Source organism: Lepisosteus oculatus, chromosome 4 (genome assembly GCF_040954835.1).
Source record: "Lepisosteus oculatus isolate fLepOcu1 chromosome 4, fLepOcu1.hap2, whole genome shotgun sequence".
Classification (NCBI taxonomy): domain Eukaryota; kingdom Metazoa; phylum Chordata; class Actinopteri; order Semionotiformes; family Lepisosteidae; genus Lepisosteus; species Lepisosteus oculatus.
The window spans coordinates 18,772,699-18,793,807 of NC_090699.1; the positions used below are offsets into that span (position 1 = coordinate 18,772,699).

General features: G+C 38.5%; 1 protein-coding gene across 1 annotated transcript; it reads right to left on the reverse strand.

The window, feature by feature from the left end:
- Nucleotide 1: 1 nt before the first annotated feature.
- On the reverse strand, nucleotides 2-16,998 carry anxa11a (annexin A11a). The gene is made up of 15 exons (XM_015346415.2): nucleotides 16,788-16,998; nucleotides 12,836-13,112; nucleotides 11,807-11,904; nucleotides 10,408-10,701; nucleotides 10,066-10,153; nucleotides 9,791-9,885; nucleotides 9,436-9,549; nucleotides 8,971-9,061; nucleotides 6,653-6,732; nucleotides 5,989-6,045; nucleotides 4,808-4,901; nucleotides 4,183-4,278; nucleotides 2,789-2,847; nucleotides 2,475-2,597; nucleotides 2-1,459 (listed from the first exon to the last, which is right to left on the reverse strand). Exons 2-15 carry the CDS (start codon nucleotides 13,101-13,103, stop codon nucleotides 1,400-1,402), a joined length of 1,617 nt encoding a protein of 538 aa, XP_015201901.1. The 5' UTR covers nucleotides 13,104-13,112; nucleotides 16,788-16,998; the 3' UTR covers nucleotides 2-1,399.
- Between the last annotated feature and the right edge of the window lie 4,111 nt (nucleotides 16,999-21,109).

Consider the following 21,109-nt stretch of genomic DNA (forward strand, 5'->3'; position numbering starts at 1 on the left):
GTTTTGTTTTTAAATATCCTTTATTTCCAGTGCAAAGTCCTAGATACACAAACACTTATACAATGTTGTTGGAAAAATAGGATTTTACCTTCTGGCTGATTTAGTGTTGATGTGTAAGGTCACTATCAAGGCTTATAGATAAAGGTGAGGAGACAGAGCAATTCTTTTAGTTTTAGGTTTAAGGCATTACTGTTATGTGAGGGTATAATTCAAGCAGTCAAAAGTCTGAGAGATACAGATTCAGAAAGAAGCCCCATTGGGCTTCTTGACAATCAGGACCAGTAAACCATGAATCAAAAGACAAATAGGAACTAAGGAGTAGTACTTTTAGAATTGAGATCTGGAGGCATGTCTTTCATGAAGGATGTTTCCCAGCAGTGTTTTCCCAGGGGATACACTGTCTTGCTTTAGAAAATGGCGGGATGAAAAAAAGATCAATTATTTTCTAACAACCAAATAGTCATGTCACTGTATGGCCTTTTTTATTAATACAATGATAATGTTCTGCAGATCATTTTGAAAAGTGAAGACTTTGGTGTAGAACTATACCAAACCTCTATACTAGCAGTAGTAAAGCATCCTTCTGCAAACTCACCATTCCTGTACCAATTATTTATTAAGTCTCAAGTTCTTAATAAATGTCATTGCCCAGGTCTTAAAAGTAAAAATACGTTTTTTACATTTCAATGATATATTCAAGGTACCCATCTGCACAATCCAATACAAAATCGGAATTTTGAAAACATCTTAGAAAAATACGATCCTCAATTCTCATCATTAAACATGAGAATTCTTTGCATTAACAGAATAACAGGAATGAAAAAAGATTAAGCTGCTTAATATATTTTTACTTTAATATGGAAGCTATTGCATAGTTAAATCAAATGCAATGCACACATATTCATACAAAAGACTTAACTTGATATGCATTCAGTCTGGTACTCAGTTGTATTTTTTTCTTGGCCTAGTTACAAAACTAAGTATAAAAAGGACATTTGCAAGCAATATGTATTTGTTACTTATGTACATTTTAAAATATATATATATATTTTTCAAACAGATGTTTATAATCCATAATCAAACATTTTCAAACACTGAAACAGTATTTTAATATCCAGTACTGACGAAGCTGATTTCCAAGATTCAACACCCTTAGAGGACGATCGCTCCAAAACAAGAGACTGCTAATCAATCATGTAACTGCAGCAAGGAGATTTATAGAAAATAAAGAAGTGCACAAACATACTGAGTACACATTTGTGAAAGCAGTGAAATAAGGAGAAAACATGCAATATCACTAAATGCAAAAATGAGAAGTGACACATTTAAGTATGGCTTTGAAAGCAAATCCAACAGGTATGGCAGATCTTCAAGAGACTGATGAGACCTTCCACTCCTCTTAATCATTTCCACCACAGAGCTTCAACAGCAATTTCTTATAATCCCCAGAGGTATCACCCTATCAGGTCAAAGAAAATGAGAAGTTTACCAAGTGTGTTACACAATGTTTTTAAAATGCACAACAGAACTCAGATTAAAAGTGAATGTTACAAAAATTTAATGGATTATACAAAAATAAGCAGTGACGCAACTTCTTGACATTGCAGACGAGCAGTAAGAGTCTGACTCACAGGTGGCTAATGTGAACCTCTAGTGGGGAAGAAAAAGACAGTTTCACAAAAACCTGTATTGTGGACAACTGAGAACTAGGGGAATGTGAACAGATAAAAGGTCAATGCTCAAATTGCAGATGGTAGGATATATGTGTGTGTTAGTATTGAGAATTGATGAACAGATGAATGTTGAACTGGGATGATGTAATTAGTGGAATAGAATAACCAACTATGATAGGAACTCTCCTCTTCCAAATGTATATCAATGATCTAGCTTTTGGTATCGTTAGTAAACTAAAACACTACAGACACAACCAGGAAACACTGAAAAGAAGCTACTTATGAAGAAGACTTAGTTGTTAACGTTGACACATCATTAACATTTTCTAGACAACATGGGGAAGCAATACATAAGACAAAATATTAGAATAATTAAAGGCTTGGAATTTAAATCAAGGAGTGCTAAAAAGGTACAGCACACCAGTAAGACTTCATGTAGAATATTTATTACAAATTTGGTTACAATGTTCCAAAAAAGATAATGCTTTAAGAGCATCCAGATACATTCCCAGGCTTAAAGGAATGTCCTGCACTGAAAGAACAGGACCTCTTGAGCTTGAAGAGAGAAGACTATAAGAGACCTGATCTAAATATTAAAAATTCTCAAAGCTATTGACTTCTTTAGAAAAAAATGGTTAAATTCAAAGGAGAAAAACAGCAGTGGAAGCTACATGAAAGTGTATTTAGGAATTAGTTATTGAAGCCAATAACCTATTTTTTAAGAAATGGCTGGATGAGATCATGAAATCAATTAGCTTCTAAATGTTCGACAATTAATACAACTACAGCTGTAACACTCACAGTAATATCAGTGTACAAGGACTTTCCATAGCTCTTCCGGTATTCCTCTCGGATATCCAGCATATCGACTTCTGAACGGGAAACCATGATTCGGATCAGGGTCCTGTCGTCTGTTCCCAATCCCTAAACGCAAGCAACAGGTTAGGAGAGATGAGCCTGCTGTGGGCAGACCAGCACCAAATTCCAAATAATTAGAATAATTAGAATAATAATATAAGAAGAATAATTGATTTCATATCCTTCAGGGTCAGCTGTGAAACACTGAAACCTGCCATTCTAGCATGTGTTTCAGGGGAGAAAAAAAACAAACATACCTTCATGGATTTGTAGAGCCTTTCAGCAAAATAGCCTGGTGTGTTTTTGATGCACTTCACTGGTGGAAAAACGAAATTCAGAACATGAGATTATCCAACACCATGAACCAAGCACGGGGTATTGTTTTCAGACTTTAGTTTCTATTGAACATTAAATCTCCTGCAATGAGCTTTGCACACCATTTGTACAGTGTAAGACAAAACAAACAAACGGGGAGTCTTATTTCAACAATTCCACCTCCCTGACAAAGTCCTTCTTCCATCCCATTAACTCTAGATTTGCCATTTCAAAAACAGTGCAACAACAATAGGGCTCCTTAACTTATCATTTAACAATTATAAATGGAAAATGTGTAGGTGCCCCTCCGTTATAGAAGAGACTTACAACATGGGGGGTTACCAGTAATGTAAATGCCTCATGATGCCCAATATGAAGTATGGCTAAAATGCATTGTGGCTGTGATTATCAGAAATGGGTGAAGCACTTGTATGATACACAGCAGACATCCTCACTCCTGATCCTGGAGAGCCTTGGTGTCTGGAGGTTTTCAGTCTAGCACTGGCTGCTATTCTATTAACGTCTCTCAACACTGTTTCCTAGTGTTCAATCAAGTGTTGAGGTCTACATGATCAGGAGGGTGGAGGCTCTCCAGCACCAGTGACGTGTCTCACAGGTCACAAACCATCATGAAGCGAGTGTGTGTTGAGTGGAGGAAACGGTCACACAAAAGCAAACTTGAGATCTTATACATTCACAACTGGATAAACACACACATCAATAATTCCAAACTTCATTACCAACACCCTCAACACTGAAAGCGTATGTGTGGGGAATAATAAGAAAACCACATTATAAAATCATACATATATTTCATTTTTCAAAACCATACATGCAACATTTTTTTATGAAAACCTGGAACACTTGGCTTATGCTCAAATACTGTATAAACTCTAAAACAATTTATATAAGCCATTTGTTTAGGGAATAATCGGGAGTTTGACATACCCCCTAACCTTAACTCCTAAAAATATTAAGTAAATATATTCATTCAGATGTCTGCATTCTGAGATTTAAAAATGCACACAGAATAAAAAAATATAATTAAAAAGTAGTTAGCTGTGTCAGCATCGTAAGCAGCAAAGGAACAAGTAAAAGTTTATTTCATGCTGGAAAGAGAAGAAAAGAAACACAACGTGTCAGCTGTGGAGCCTTCTCTGGGTGTGAAGAAGGCGGTTCCACAGCCGAAACGTTGCGTTTCTTTTCAGCGTGGAATTGAGGTTTACTTGTTCCTAAATAAAAAATATCCAGATAAAGGACCTAAAAAAGTACATTCACAAAGGCCATGGCAAAAAAAACGGCAACAAAATGTAACAGAAAAAGATGAAGTCCTTACCCACAGCAACCATCCCTTTCTCAAGGTCACCAGACATCTCCCGGCAAATGCTTTTCTCAATATCTCGGCCACACATTTGCTGATATTCATGAAAAACTGAAAAACAAGGGAAATTGCTATCTAAAAGTCTCTTGACAGCCATAGAAATCTATGACTAGGCATTTTACTTTTCGGGCAGGTTGGGGAGAGAGAGAATCCTACAAACATTAATTTACAGTATAAGAAATGCTTTAATTTGATCTTTAATTCTTTGCTAGTGCAGATAGATCCTTCCCAAGGATATGTTCCCGTGCATTATTATATAATTATATTATTATAATGATTTTATTCATTTTTATCCATGCAATAGAACAAGCTATTCACTCTTATTAAGAATCATACAGACCAAAATGTTTAAAAGTAATGCATCTCTGTTATCTCTGGTATTCAAAAAATATTTTCACAATTTGCAACTATCTGTACCAGAATGAAAAAAATAATTTCTGTACTGTTTATGGATTACGTGTCAGATACCTTAAGTAGCATTGCTGGTACAACAATTTCGAGCAGGAAAATTGGTTGTACAATACTTCTGATGTACAGGATCAGTTAAACAACCAGCCTTTTAAACAGTTCCTTTCCTTACCTGCTCTCAGGTGTGCTTTGCTTCTTGCACAGAGGATGGCATTAAATTTGGACTCGTCTGTTCCAAGCTTGTTCTCTCCTGCAGCATAGAGGTTCTATAAGGGAAACAGCACAATTCAAGTCAGTCAGGGATTTTCAACAGGCCGTGTCAGAACAGGCTTCACTTTTGCGATTTCAACCTAACCTGCGGAACTCATGACGTATCTGGTAATTAGCCCAGAACACACCTCAAAGGAATCAGAAATCAAGGAAGCTTGGCTGCTATTTAGTCTGGAAAACCTGCCAAGTTCAGACATGCAGAAGTAAAAGATTTCTGTGTCAAAGTGCCCGACAGCTGTTACCCACCATGAAATCGACACACCTGTCCAACTGAACAAGAAGGATCACATTTCAGAGGGTGAGAGGCCACCTCTCTTCTTCCTTGAGAGAAATGTGGTGCCTGGATCCATCACACACTGTATAGGACTCATCTTTTTTATGCTTGGAAGATGTGCGCAAAGCAAGGAGTGGTTTTAATGTGCTGATAGAATAGAGATGCTGCAATGCGTAAACATTACTCTGGTTCTCTACCTTTGTTTCAGATTAAATGATAAACATTATATTAAACGTAATGCATTAGCCAACACACTTTCACCCTGCACACCAGTGAGATTTTAACTGGTTTCCTTCACTTGGTTCTCCATAGTTTCTAATGGTCATCAAATTTATTTTTTTCTTGAACATGAACATCACTGTCATTTTGCAATAGGTTAAAAAAAATCGCTATACATCACTGAACTGAGAATTTAAAGGAGACGAAGCTCCTAGGCATATAGTTTCCTACTATAATGTTTCAGAGCATGTTTAAATCTGGACACTTTTCTTTCAGATTATCTCTGCAGTTTTAAAACTGGGTAATACTCCCTTTCCAATTTTAATATTTTGATAGCTGCTATTTTTTAGAATATTTATGATGCCATGCAAAATTATTCCACTATTATAAATGGTTATTTGATTAATAGAACAGATCTCCATTTTCTTGTTTAATTGGTTAATATTTCAATGAACCTGACTAGTTTAATGCTGGCAAATTAAATTAAATAGTGAAAGTAACAGCCTTCAGAGAGGATTCAAACTGTCAATACCTTGCAGTGTTTTCAGTTTCACAGTTCATGTTAAATTTCACACACTTTATGATCCTACCTGAGCATCTTGCTTGGCCAAGGTGATATCCACATTCATGCTTTCATCGCGATTACCCTGGAAACAGATAGGGAAAGGTGAGCGACTACAGCCCTAAACCCAACCCACATCACCAGGCCTCAGGAACACCAGGAATCCATCAACCATTATCATCACAGAATTAAAATTTAGGAGCTTATAAAACAAAAATTAACTGTCTCTTTGAAAGCTAAAAGGTGTCAAGATATGCATGCTACTTCTGGACTTAAGGGAATGTCCTATGTTGAACTGGGAAACAAGAAATGGAGGGTGAACCACAGGACGCAAGAGGAAATTGTGTTTAAAACAGAGAACAGGAGCCATTTCATTATGGGACAAACTAGCAGGCCCTGTTGACGAAGGCTTAGTTCCCTGAAGAAATGGCTAGTCGAAACTGTTATTAACTATCAAATGAGCTAGACAAGCCAAGCGGCCTTCTTCCTGTAAGTGTTGTTGTTTTTCTAGTCTAAAAACGCCCGCCCCACTTGAATGGAGAATTTACTGACTGCAGCCACAATACACAGACCAGAGTAATTGTGCTGTGATGAAAATGCATACAAGGAGTAAGTCAGTTTACAGAGGTTTCTGGATACAGAATTTCATTTGACAAAAAGTTAAAACTCATGTACAACACTGTCAAACACACCTGAGCCAATGAGATGAGAAGCCTGCGGAAATGTCCTGATGTGTCACTGCTAATGGCATCTTCCAAAGTCTTCTTAAACTCTACAATAAAAATATATCTGCAGTGCTCACTGATCATTAAAAACACTAGGGAAAATAGTGCTTGTTAGCATGAAGCATCAGCATCTGGAGAGCAATTTTCATAACCCAAAAGGATGATAAACTGAAAACATAATATTTAACTAAGCAAAACAATATATTCTGAAGAAGGCTCCACGGCCGAAACGTTGTGTTCTCTTTCTTCTTTTTTTCAGCATGAAATAAACCTATTACTTGTTCCATTGCAGCCTACGCATGCTGACGCAGCTACCCACCTGAATATATTCTTTGCCTTGAAAACATACTCAGAACCTTGCTTGGCTTTCACATTCTGTTGCAAGTTTGAAGTCACGATACATTGAAGTGACAAGACGCTGTCCTTAAGATGAGACGTAAAACCAAGGTCCTGACTCTATGTGGTCATTAAAAATCCCAGGGTGTTTCTTGAAAAGAGTAGGGGTATTATACCCTGGCATCCTGGCCAAATTTCCCCCTGGCCTTTACCAATCATGACCTCCTAATGATTCCCATTTATGAATTGGCTTAATCACTCTTTTCTCTTTCACACTAATTGCTGGTGTGTGGTGAGTGTACTGGCGCACTATGGCTGCCGTTGCATCATCCAGGGTCTGAACATTGGTGGTGGTGGAGGGGATCCCCATTACCTGTAAAGCGCTTTGAGTGGAGTGTCCAGAAAAGCGCTATATAAAAAAGTGTAAGGAATTATTATTATTAATCTGAATGTTCAAAGAAAAATATGAAAAAAGAATATAAGAAGATAACAATATAAGAATATAATATGACTGAAAAGTAGGAAAGTCATGATTGCATAAGTAGTGTTGAGGCAAACCTAATTTATGTGCACAAAATTAACTTTATGTGCCATATGATTAGTTTAATGACCCCAATTAGTTTAGTGTGCAATAATAGTTTTTTGCGTGATATCAGAATACACCTATCTCTTTGAGATTCCTTGGTCATAAATTGGATTTCAAGCACAGACTCAACCATGAAGACTAAGGAGCTTTAAAATTAGGTCAGAGATAAAAATCTTTGAAAAGCACAGATCAGGAAAAGAGTTAAAAAAAGGAGGTCCCTGAATATCCCTGTGAGCATATTGTATATTCAATCATCAAGAAACAGAAGGTGCTTCAGGCGAAGCGGTGGCTCTGTGGCTAAGGATCTGCGCCTGTGGCTGGAAGCTTGCCGGAATCCTACTCCGTTGGGCTCCTGAGCAAGGCCCTTAACCCCAACTGCTCCAGGGGCACCATATAAAATGGCGGACCCTGCACTCTGACCCCAAGCTTCTCTCTCTGTCTGTGTGTCTCATGGAGAGCAAGTTGGGGTATGTGCAAAGACAAATTCCTAATACAAGAAATTACATATGGCTAATAAAGTGATCTCTTATAATGTGGTGCACTGACAACTGCAGCTTTGGCTGACACAAGTGAGAAGTCGTACAATGGCAGACCCTGCGCTCTGATGCCAGGCTATGGGTGCTTCCCAGTAAGGACAAAAGCTTGTTAGGATTGAAGGAAAAACATAATGGAGCAAAGGAAAGGCAAATACTAGAGGAAAACCTGTTTCAGTCTGTTTAAACCTTTGGCCCATTCAAGTCCTGACTTGTATCCTACTGGGAATCTGTGGAAAGAATTGAACACTGCTGTCTACAGGCAATCCCCAAGCAAAATGAGAGAGCTTGATCAAATCTACCAAGAAGAACGGGCAACAGCTGTACAAAGCTAGTGTGCAAAGTTGGTAGAGGCTTATCACAAAAAACCTACAGCTGTAAATGCTATTAAAGATGCATCCAACAAGTACTGAGTTCACTGAGTTAATACTTACACAGTTAAAAATATTTCAGTTTCTTCTCTGTTTTTGTTGACACTTAAAAATAAATGTACGCCTCATTTTGTTCGTTCTCATAATGGGACACCACAGCAAGAGTCTGAATATGTTTGCATTTTACATTTTGTATGGAATATTTTTTAAGTTTTTTATCTGTTAGCATCAAAAATACTCCACTAGATAATATTTTTTTTTTACAATTTGTAACAGCACTGTTAAACACTACTTTGTTAAGGATACACTATTATAAACAAAAACTTACTATACCAATTTTCATTATCCCCTCTAGGTGTTTCACACACTTAATCCTGTTTTTTTTTAAACCAGATCTTATCTTCAGTAACATCTGCATCTTGAGATCGCTTTTATCAGTCTTGCCAGCCAGCTACTCACCTTGTTTGTAAACTTTATTGATCTCACGGATTTCTTCATTTGAACGGGACGCCAGAATCTCAATTAAGCACTGCTCGTCTGTACCGGCTCCCTGTTACATCAAAAACAAACTGCACTGTTTCATCACATATTTCATGCATCCACAACATTGGATACAAAGAGATGAATGTTTTCCTTCTCATTTAAAAAAAAAACATTTTCACTGAGGGATACACTGTAAATGACTCTTTGTCAGTCTCTTTTGCCTTTAACAGTGATGAACAGAAATGATAAATAATATATGAAGACAACAAAAAGCCTTTTCTAGCCACAGTAGCCTCAAGTTAAAAAGCTGCGTCACACTTCCACTGCTCAGGTAAAAGCTGGCAAACATGATCTGGGATCTGGGCATTTCCAGATCTCCCCTCGCTGGAGTCGTGGTTTTTATTTCGCGTTTGCCCATGACAGACACAAGGCTCCACCAACCTTTATGGCATCTTTGATTTCATAGACATCGAACATCACTGGGGTTTTCAGCATGGCCAGCACAGCTTTCTCAAAGTTTCCAGAAAGTTCTGATTTCAAATCTTTAATTAAATCCTAAGGGGGAAAATGCGCAAAAGAAAAAAAAACAAGATTGAAATAAAAAATAATACATTAAAAGACACCGTGTGATACCTTCGAATGAACACTGACAAACAGAACACAGAAGGTGGTTTTCAGGAGGAGAGTCACTATGTGGTGGTGATGTAATAAATTTTCTTACTCATTCAACTGACTTTTCCTGGGATTATGCTGGCCTGGGAAAATCCACAGCAGGCACCTGCTGTTTTGGTCTTACCTTCCCATAAGCAGTTTTATAGGTAATCACAAGGGGCACTCGCTGCTTGTTGGAGCGGCTTCCAAGAAGATCAATAATAGCTTGCTCATCCGTGCCTGGAAAAAAACAACAAGCACACTGACTGATAAAATAGATCGGTTATTTACAGATTAATTTAAACACAGTTAACAGTTCCAGGGAGATTACTAAATAGCTCGATTTTGACTTTGAGTAAGAGGAGATTTGTGCCATTATTGTGGTACTCTAATGTAAGCGTATTACACAGAGCAACTCACCAAAGCCCTTCATTGCCTTTCTAAGGACTTCTACATCCTTCAGCGGGTCTGCGCCTGGGAAGTCTTTGATTGTGCCTCGGTAGCCTCTCTAATAAAATAAGTGATGATCAAAGTGTTACAGGAAATCTCACTTCACCCCTGTGAACAGCCTAGTCATTATGTTACTGTAAATGAAAATCAGAAAATTGCAAACAAGTTTATCGACACTCTCAGTTGGAGAGCTCAAGATAAAGCTCTTATGCTACTAGTACTTGAAACCATATGATTCTCTAAAACAAAATCGATCTTCTGCTCCTTAAGACTGCAGTCTTTCATCTCAATTGGGTTTCCCCATTTTCTTACATTTATGGGTGGGACCACTGGGGCACCAGGGGTGCTTGATGGGTAAGCAGGCATTGATGGATTGGCTGCAGGAGCTCCTGGAAAGCTTGGCATGGGCTGGCCAGGGGCAGGACCACTGGGATATCCCATTCCCTGGGGCATGTTTCCTCCTGGTTGCGGGTACATGCCGTAGGGCTGCTGGCTGGGGGTAGGCCCCCCGTATCCCCCTGGCTGGGCAGGAAAGCCACTGGGTGCTTGGGAGAACATCGCTGGATTAGGATTCACTCCGCCCATGGATGCCGAAATCTGGTCAGCCTGGTGACAAGGATTACATCCATAAGAAAAGCCAGATCCTGCCCACTCCTTCCTAACAGTACAACAAAAATCCAAGCTGATCATCAAAACCAAACATTATTACAGTAGAAATTTATTTTTAAAAACCCTCTCGAACCCAAAGCGCACAAGCGACAAGGAGCAACATTAACTCAAACTATAACAGACATGGTGTTAATATAAGAACAAGAAGCACTTCATTCTCCACTGAAATGTAAGAACACAACTATCATCTTCAGAAGTGTGGTCATTCTTTCTTCTGTTTGTTTCTCTTGCAGTTTGCACAAAGAGATTCAAGCAAAAACAGCGAGGACACTAGTTTTGTCAGTTGCAATGAAATAATAAAGAGTGGACAGCTAGGTTCACAGGCTGCTTATCATGAACACCTGCAAGTGAACCTAATCAAGAGCACATTGTCACAGTCAAGATAGAAGAAGAGTCTTTCAAAGCTATTGCAAAGTACCAGACTGAAAAATACTTTCTTTAAACATTATTCAGCACTCAGGTGTACACTGTAGACTGTACTGGAGGCATGACAGCAGCTCCAGGACATGCTATGTTAAGATAATAACCTGGATGCGTGACTTCAATAGCTGGTGAAATTTGACTCCATATTCTTGTAAAATAGTTCTGCTTTTTGCTTTCCTGTTTCCCTAAGTATGGTGTCATATTAGGTACTGCTGGTTTTGAGTAGTCACTGTTAAATGCAATGCATGGAAAACAAAACTTGGATCCCAGAAAACAAACACCTCCATGGGAACTGATGCAATTCCCCTTATGTTGGATGTGAAATCTGGAAATGTGTTCCTGCTGCCACCAGGATATCTTGGGAAGGTAACATCGGACACACTGGCATAGGTCAAACAGAACCATGCCCAAATTAATAGTTATACCAGTAGTAATCATCCAGGTGGATGCTGCACATTGGTGGTGGTGGAGGGGAGCCCCCATTACCTGTAAAGCGCTTTGAGTGGAGTGTCCAGAAAAGCCCTATATAAGTGTAAGCGATTATTATTATTAATACAGCTTTTTAAAAAGAGAATCTTTTCTCTCACCACCAGCCATGTCGGATCTCTGTTGAACTCACCATTGCTCCGATAGAGCCAGAGGTGAATCCAGGATTGGATAGATTATCGAGTCCGATGGAAGAAAAGCCAGGTGCACTGCCCCAGCCGGACCCGCCGCCTTCAACAGCAAAAAAAAAAACAGACATCTTGTACAAATCCTGATTATTGGTCATATACTGCTGATCTTATACCCAACTAAAAACTGTTTTCTTTAGAAACCCAATGGACCATTTTTCAAGGCAAAAATAAAATCAGAGAAGAACCCTGATGCCGCCAGTGGAAATCAGGAGGGACTGCGCATATCCACAGTCTGTCTCCATACACAAAGATTAGCGAAAATTGAGAAAGACCCATGGAGCAAATCTATACTGACCAGCAAGAGGGCAACATAGGTCATTTGTAACTCTTACATTCTTATAATGAAAATACACTATTTCCACAAAGAACATTTCTACACTACAAACGTTCGCTTAAAATTGAGTAGAATTTTAGCAGCCCTAGCAGCAGAAGAATTTAGCTCTTTGACATCTATATACAAAATATAATAGTACATTTTATAAGTATTTTTATGGAGATCTGTAAAATTGTGTAATGCACTGCGGTGTAATTTCAAAGGAAGACAGTAGTATGAAAACAGTGTGGCTGTCTAAAATATACAGTGCTGTAATAATGAACAACACAGCTCTTCTGTCCAGTAAAACAGGTTATAAAATTCATTCAATGGGAACTTTTTCTTTTTGGGGTCCTTTTCAGATCAGCTGCTGCCAAAGCAACATGCACAGACGTTAACTGTCCTGTCTCGATGTGCCCGTCTCGAAGTTTGCCAGAGACCTGTGGTTTAAACATGATATAATTTCACACTAGTGTTTTTTGGCCATTATGAAAACAGGCTCATGATATTTTCTAAGTAGTGTAACAAATCTGTTGTAGATAAAAAGCCAGGCACAGGTTAGCGCTGGCGCATCTGGAGGAAGAGACACTTTAACCACCATGATGGTGGTTGAGCTTGTATAACTTGCAGAATACGAATAAACTCCTGTGGGACTAACCGGCAGGAGGCACAGATGGGTAGCCACCAGAAGCCGGGGGGTATCCACCAGGTTGTGGAGGGTAGCCTCCAGGCTGAGGAGGGTAGCCGCCGGGCTGAGGGGGGTATCCACCGGGCTGGGGTGGATAGCCGCCGGGTTGAGGGGGGTATCCACCAGGCTGGGGTGGGTATCCGCCGGGCTGAGGGGGGTATCCACCAGGCTGGGGGGGGTATCCGCCGGGCTGGGGGGGGTAGCCGCCACCTTGGGAAGGATATCCTGGATAACTCATCGTTTAGCTCTGGAATGGAAAATATTATTCCACATGTTAGGAGAGATTCCTCTCGAAACTTTCCAAACGCATAAACCTTTCCTTGTTTTGATCTGGGGAAAAAGACCAGTGATTTCTTAATGAATAATTTCATCACAGCAGAGCTTGAGCTTTTTTTTATCTTAGTGTTCCGGCAGAAGACGAAGAAAAAAGGCTCCCAAGGGTGAGAGGACTACAAGCAACGGCAGAATGTGAGCATCCAAAGTTCTGGACAATGTTAGCTCAGCTTTTACTGGAATTAATTCCAACTAGAAAAACAGAAAATAGAAACAGTAACTAGGCTGGAAAGCGACGAGGCCAACAGCTTGTGGATGTTAACATAAATCCAAACAAAATAGTTTTAGTTACTGTATAAAGCAAATATACTGTTGAGCACAAAAACTGTTTTTTTTAATGTAGTGGAAAAGGTAAAATAATAGATGCACAGTGACAGTGGATGCTTAATAGTCTCATGTTGCTTTAAACCAGCTTTCAGGCCCAAGTGAGAGATGGTGAAGAATAGATCAACAAACACAGGACCTTGACATAAAATAAAACTAAATTCTGACCCTGTGCGCAATTCAGCATCGCTGACCAGTGTTTTGGGTAAACATGCTGTCATTGTTATCAACTTGCATGAACAACACGCCTAAAAATAACACTGCATTATTCACTGTACGCTTTGTACCAGATATGGAAGACCTTTAAAGAGGTATGAACACAAATAAACAAATGATGAAGGAATCCTAAACCAAGGCATGAAAAATAAATTTTGGTCATAATCATAATTTTTGTCAGGTTTGATAATATGCTCTTCCTTTTTTTTAAATTTAGTTCAAGTTTATTGTCATTATACTCATACACAGGTATAAAGTCTAACAAAATGCTATTTAACTAGCACTCAGACGGTAAGTAGTACAAAAAAAACAACCATACAATTGTATAAGAATAAGACAGAGACAACAGGCAATGTGCAAAACAACAACAGGTAACAGGTAGTATACAAAACAACATCAGTTGTGCAAAATCATACATCACCAGAATGAAATAAAGGATACAAAATTATGGGGAGTGAACTTCTTGACATGTGAGGTAGAGGTAGATTTCAATGTGTGTTATAGTTCTCATAAAGAGAGAAGGCACTGTAAGGGTTCAGATCGTAGGTGAGAGAGGCTGGGTGTTTAATAGTGCGGAGGTAAAAACTGTCTCTGAGTCTGGTCCGGGCCTGAATGCTCCAGTATCGTTTTCCAGATTGTAGAGGGTCAAACAGTCTGTAGCTGGGGTGTGTGGGGTCTTTGATGATACTAAAAGCTTTCCTCAACCACCGTCTGTCATAAAAGTCCTGGATGGATGGGAGAGCAACCCCAGTGATGGACTGGGTAGTTTTCACCACCCGCTGTAGGGCTTTGCGGTCAGCAATACTGCAGTTACCATATCACACTGTGATGCACCCTGTCAGTGTGCTTTCTGTAGTGCATCTAGTAATCTAGTGAGGATCTGGGGAGATATCTTAGCCTTCTTCAACAGTCTTAGGAAGTACAGGCTCTTTTAATTAGTTGTCCTTAGTTTTACATATCTGCAGAACATTTAAATATATAATGCAAACTAGATTTGAGAAATCCACTTCAATACAACATCACACACAGAAAACGATGCCAAAGAGGAAATTCAACACTAGCTAATTTGCGCATGGTACTATGCAAATTAGCCTACATTGCCACTATATATTCAATGACACAGAAACCTTAGCTTCTGTAACAGACAGCTTATTTAAATTATTTTTTATTTCAAACTCAGTTCTATAAAATTAGGTTATCTTCAGAAATAAACTGTGCAACTGAAAACACTAATAGGAAGGGCAGAATTCTCGCCAAGGTCAATTTTAGTATTAGCCGGCTAACCAGGCCCAGATAGCCCTGTCAGTCTCATGCCTAAACTTAGCCCTGCTGAGTAGACAAGGCCACTATCTTTCCAATTCACTTAACGGGGCATGGCTTATTTCCCTGCTTGTGTCACAGACACATCCCAGAGAGCCTCAAAAATCACAAGCCTCTCTTTCACTCTGGCATGAAGCACACAAATTCAATAAGATTATAATGTCCATTGTATTTGATCAATGCCAGAGAAGTGGACCCGATTCCCAATGTGGGCAAATTGCCTGTCAAATTCAAACACTATAAAGTGGGAGTTTACCAATAATAAAGGATTTCTAAATCAGTGGGGAAATATTTACATTTGTATTTCTATTTAAATTTTTAAGTAAATAGCCCACATTGTAAAGACAAAATATACATGACGGCAATTTTATTTTTGCAAATTGAGCTACAATGAACAAAGAGTTATTATCTGAAAAGACTGACAATTCACTACAAGCATTAGACTTGACAAGAGTAATGTCTAGACAGCCTAGTTTTCAATGTAAATCCAATCAATTTCATTGGTTACAGTGAACCTGCTAAGACTGGGATCCACACTTTGAACCCCCTGTCACATCAAATGCATTAGCAGCAGTCATGGAGGAATGGATGCTCAGACACACCCTGAACTTAAAAACTTTTCTTCATTGAAAAGTAGATCTAATACAAGACCACCTATTTCGGGAAGGCAGCTGTGTAAGAGTTAAGCAACCTTGAAATGCATGCACTTCCTTCCTCATCAATGTTACTCTTAAATCTCTAAGAAGCGAACACTGGTTACAAACGGAAGAGGAAGGTGTTTGGTATAATGTACTCTTTCAAGTGTACATTTTAGGAACTCCCGAGGAGTAGTTGATGTTTAACGTCCCTCACAGGAAAAAGTACACTAATTTAAATATTCAAGCGTGCCGTCAGCGACACCTGACCATGAATCAATGAACTCCGTTTGCGTGGGTGGGTGTGTTGTGTGGCCCTAGGGCTTTCTTCACCTTTAAACTCGACGGAAGACTAGATTTCTTAAATTGGGTACATTACAGGTAGCCAACATTTACAAAATAGCTTTTTAAAAGATTTATAACGTAGCATAGTAATACTAAATAACTCCTTCTGGACAGCAATGCAGTTAAAGTTTTTAATGACAATTCCTTTATAAATGAAAGCAGTTTATTTACGGCCGTACTAAAAGTAAACATCCTCTAAACTACAGTAAACCAAAATTGTCGCAAGCACAACTACTGCAACAGCGCAGAGAAATCGATGTCCCAGATAGCTGCAAACAGCCTCAGTGGTCATTTTCTGTTAAAATCCTTACAAAATGGCAGCCTGGAGGAGCGTAAAATTCAGTACGATCGTGTCGTGCCTATTCTGCAGCCGTAAACTACACCTATATTTAAAAACTAAAGACGTAAATACAAACTGTAAACAAGCTCAAACGGCTTCTTGTGGTTACAAAACCTTACAAAGCAATCCATCTCTTATTTGTTTTTTTCGTTACGGATTACCGCTCTATTTTTAACCATGCATTAAAGTTGCATTTAGCAAGTAAAACATTACATGAGAAAATGGGAGTCTTTTTCTTGTTGAATTGTTGTAAAGTAACAGTGGGACCCTATCGCTCCGTACTCCTCTAAGAAACCCACAGTTCACCTTAATTAAATTTTAAATCTCTGCATGTTGCAAACCCTAACAGAACACTACTGTCAGGTCATAAAAATAAAGAAATAAAACTTTTATCAACGATAACACTAACCTGCTTGCCCGTGCTTCAGGTCTTTTCGTCCTTAAATGAGAACAGATCAAGGAAGTACTTTCGGTATGTGTTTAGCTCAAGGTGGGTGGGTCTCTCTCTCAGAGTTTCCACTGCGCCGAAGACGCCCACGGCGCTACACAAACACAATCGGGTAAGAGTTGAGCCACGGCACTCACTAGCAAACTGCCATCGTGACGTGTCCAGGTGTGGGTTAGGAATATGGTGGTGCAATAATAATGATACAGTGTGATATGTGAATGTAGAAAATGAGAAGTGCTTATTTGTCAACGATGAACATGTCGAACTCGAACTTTTTTTTTGGAAAACACAACTGTGCCCTCCCTCTCCCCATGGGTCATAGTACAGCATTAGTCCAATTTAAAATCACGTGTCCGGCCTCCTGGTGCATTGCGATGGAGATTGAAGGTAGAAATCTGTCGCGTCCTTTGACTTTAAGACAACAAGAAACAGGTTTTCAGCTGTGCATTTTGTTTCTTAAATTAGATTTTGTTGCGTTATTGCTAACACTTTCCTTGTAATTGACAAAATAGTTATTTCTAGGTACAATATAAATATGACTTTAAATTCCTAATTTAATGATTATACGTGTATCTTACAATCCACACACACCTTCTCGGTTACTGCTTTTATCTGCAGCGTCGCGGTGAGCCGTGGCCTAATCAGACAGGGTGCAAGGCGGAGCTACACTCTGGGTGGGAGGCCAGTGTACTCACACGTCAAGAGAGGGGTAACATAGAGACGAGGTTTAACCCGGAAAGCGTGTCTTTGGCCTGTTGGAGGAAACTGAAATCTGGGGAGAGTGTGCAAACGTCACACGGAATAAAATGAGGGCTCAGGAAAATGTGAAGGGACATTAATGTGATAGTGTTTTGTGTGGATTTTGGGAGGGAGCAAGCCCTTCTCCCCAGTTACTAAAGAAAATACCTTCAAAATACACCAGAAAGCATCCCCTTGTCCACTCTAATTTATACACGCATATCATAATAACCCACTACGATATACAAGTCATACAAGTCTTCAATAATGTGACATAAATTAAGAGATAGGATATAATCTTCATTCATTGTTATATGCATTGTGTTTTTTTGGACTGCTGTTTACAAAAAAAAAACTGTGATTTTCAGAAAATAATGTTGTGAGAATTCTACTTTATACAAGGGTCAGAAAAAATCTGAGTATAGTTGGATTAAAAAATATATAGCCCAATCTTCTAATACTTTGAAAAAACAGGTTGACGTACTGTAGATATCACGTCCTGCTAGTCTCTGAATTTGCTCTCGAGCCAATATTTTCCAAAGCCGATCTTTTACGTGCCCCACCTTTTAAAGCAAAACTAGGTTTGCTTTAAATAGAGCTCTCCAATCCTGTTTTTTGAAAGCCATGTCAGAGACGCACCCCGACGACCAGCCCCTAATTGCGTAACGTTATGGAAAATACTGACAAAGAGAGGTGGGCCATATCGGGGCTAATAAAAAGAGCTGTATTTGCACGGTATGTTAATGATAAACGTGCTTCAGATGTCTTCTTTTTCATGTTCAATATGGAGTCTCAATAGTGTTTTAATATTAAAATGTCAGGCAGGTACTTGAAATATAATACGTTTTAAAGCCGCAGACATCTTTCAGAACATGATCTAAAATCACAACCCTGTACGATTAAAACTTTTGCGTGTGGTGAAGGTTCATAACCACTTTTTAAGCGTTGAGTTGTTTGGCATTCATTTTATATTCTGTTAAACTAAAGTATTTTGTATAAGAAAACAACATCGTGTAGAGGTATTTGGTGAGGACTACAGACCGATTAACCGACTGGAGGGTCATGGGTTCAAACTATGGGCGGGGCATTGTTATTTACTTGAGCAGGGAACTTCACTCGGATCACTCCATTGCGACATAAATGGGTCTGGGGTCATTATCAGGAATTGCAATTGACATTTGTGGTACAATAATAATATTTATTTATGTATTATTTTAAATCTTTAAATTATCTATCACAATTGTCCTGATTTGATGATGTGTACTGAATCGAGTCCCAAAAGCTTTCGAGGTGAAGCGTGTCATACTCGAAACGCAGGGACTTGTCATGCGCAGAATTGGCACCTTGTAAAAATGGCCCTCCGTCTGCTGTACAGACACAGACAGGAACCCCACCGCACTGGAGACAGGGTTTATTAGGGTCAGTGTTTCCTTCAAACTCCCAAAGTGGTGGTGAGACAAATTTCCTAACTGAGATAATTCAAGTCACCAATGAGATAAGACCAGTAGTCTATATACAAAATATTGAAAGTTTAGCACAAAAGCTTTTTCATGCATATATTGTACATTTCTTAAAATATTAATTAACTTAGAACGTAGAAAATAGCCTTCCTTTAACCAAAGAACGTTTAAGAACAAATTCTCATTTACAGTAAAATCCTCAAAAAGATGATTTTGGAATAATTCAGAAGAATCACACATCTGTTGTTTAATATGAAGGTAATCCCAGCATTTTCTAAACACAATTACAGACAGGTTTTAGTCAGCTTTGTCTGAATATATGTAAAATAATTACTAATGGAGTCAGGCATCCCATTTACCAATACATTTAGTGCTGTATTACTTTTACCACAGACTTTGAACAGCGTAAATGTATTTTGCTTCCGGTGGTGATGGCACAGGGCAAGTTCTGTGCAGGAAGGATTAAAAGCATCTGATAAGAATTATGAATTTCTAAAAGCAAAGCACTGTTTCTGCACTGAGGGCTTTTGACTGTAGTCTGAGATAACTGGTTATGAATGCTCTACATTTCTTTATACTTTTTTCAAAGGATTTCCTCTAAAAACAAATGGTAGAGAAAAAAGAATGAAACTGAAGTTTTAAGTCAGAGACAGATGTAGTTCTGTAGTTCCAAGTAATTTTACCTCTTACAACAACAGTAGATATGATTATTTTAGTCTGTCTCAGCGGAGCTCTGCTCCCAGCGTGGAATTACACCTTGTGAGCAGGCTAGGATTAATGAATAATAAATACTAATAAAACGAAGCTACAAACTGTACACAAATAGCACTGTGGGTCTGGAATTGAATAATATTGAATAACATAATATTAATTATTAAATTAAATAATATTTTTCTTACAATAAAAATAAATAACGAAAGTATTGTATTCATTGATCAATGAAGGCCTGACCAGGGTATATGAACTTCAGTCAACCTTGTTTTCAGCAGTCACAGAAAAAGTGTGGTCGGAGGGAATCTTAAAAAATAAATTCCAGCATTACTTCACTCTTCAAAAGGTTTTATTCTTGCCAAAGAGAATTAACTGGAAATTGAACTGGGAAATATCAAAAGAAACATATATTTCCCACACTGCAAATGTTTTTGTTATGGATACAAACTCTTAAATGTGCATCAGTAATGAAAGCCAGATTGTACGTACGTTGCTTTTGCAACATTTCAATCATGAATCTTAAGCCTTTTTTTGAGTAAGAAGGCTGAATTCCAACCATTATTAAATATGGTAAGAGTGAGAACAACTCAAAGTGCCCTTAAACACAGGACGCAAGCCGCGGCCACGCCATGGATGGGACTCTAGTCTAGTCTAGTCTAGTCTAGTCTAGTCTAGTCTAGACTCTAGACTCTAGATGGGACTCTAGTCTGTCAGAGGATGGAAGACTTGACCACAATAAAAGATGAAAGAAACACACACAATTCAGAAACATCAGTAAGCATGTTTTGGAACTGAGGGAGAAAACCAGAGCACCTGGCAAAGTTCATACTTACAGGTAGAACATGCAAAGTCCATATAGTAGGAGTTAAGACCATAGTAGGTGAACCCAGAGTCCATGACTGTGAGGAAGCAGCCCTTACCGCCATGCATCCAAAGACAGTATTGCAAAAAAGTGATAGTTACATGGATTTCTCATCTTTAAATACCAATAAAACAACAATTTTATTCTTCCCCTTGTCATGGTTCTGGAACCAACATATTAAACTTTTATCAGGTTTAGTAACAATAAAATATTCAGTTAATGTAATGATATTTTAAATTGTGAATGTTAATTCTGGGTTATTTCATCCTTTATCATTCTACGTTAATCACAAATAATGCATAAGTAACGTTAGTGGATTGTTCTAAGAAGTGACACTGCAAAATGTTGAATTTTTTTGTAGGCACTCTTTTAAAAATCAAGCTCTTCTTCTGCATTGTTTCCACCTGTTTTTTTTCCTTAATCAAGATGTTAGTCACCTTTGTTGTGTGTCGAAACACACAAGGTGGAATTCTTAAAATCAGAGAGGAAGTCTCCAGTTCTTGAAAATCTGT

What these genes read in the sequence shown, in the direction of transcription:
- anxa11a (XM_015346415.2), bottom strand. Translation starts at nt 13,103, where the DNA reads ATGAGTTATCCAGGATATCCTTCCCAAGGTGGCGGCTACCCCCCCCAG. An exon ending in CAATAAAGTTTACAAACAAG is followed by an intron (nt 6,733 to 8,970) that starts GTGAGTAGCTGG and finishes TTTTTATTGTAG; the next exon opens with AGTTTAAGAAGACTTTGGAA. An exon ending in GGCTCTACAAATCCATGAAG is followed by an intron (nt 2,598 to 2,788) that starts GTATGTTTGTTT and finishes GCTTGCGTTTAG; the next exon opens with GGATTGGGAACAGACGACAG.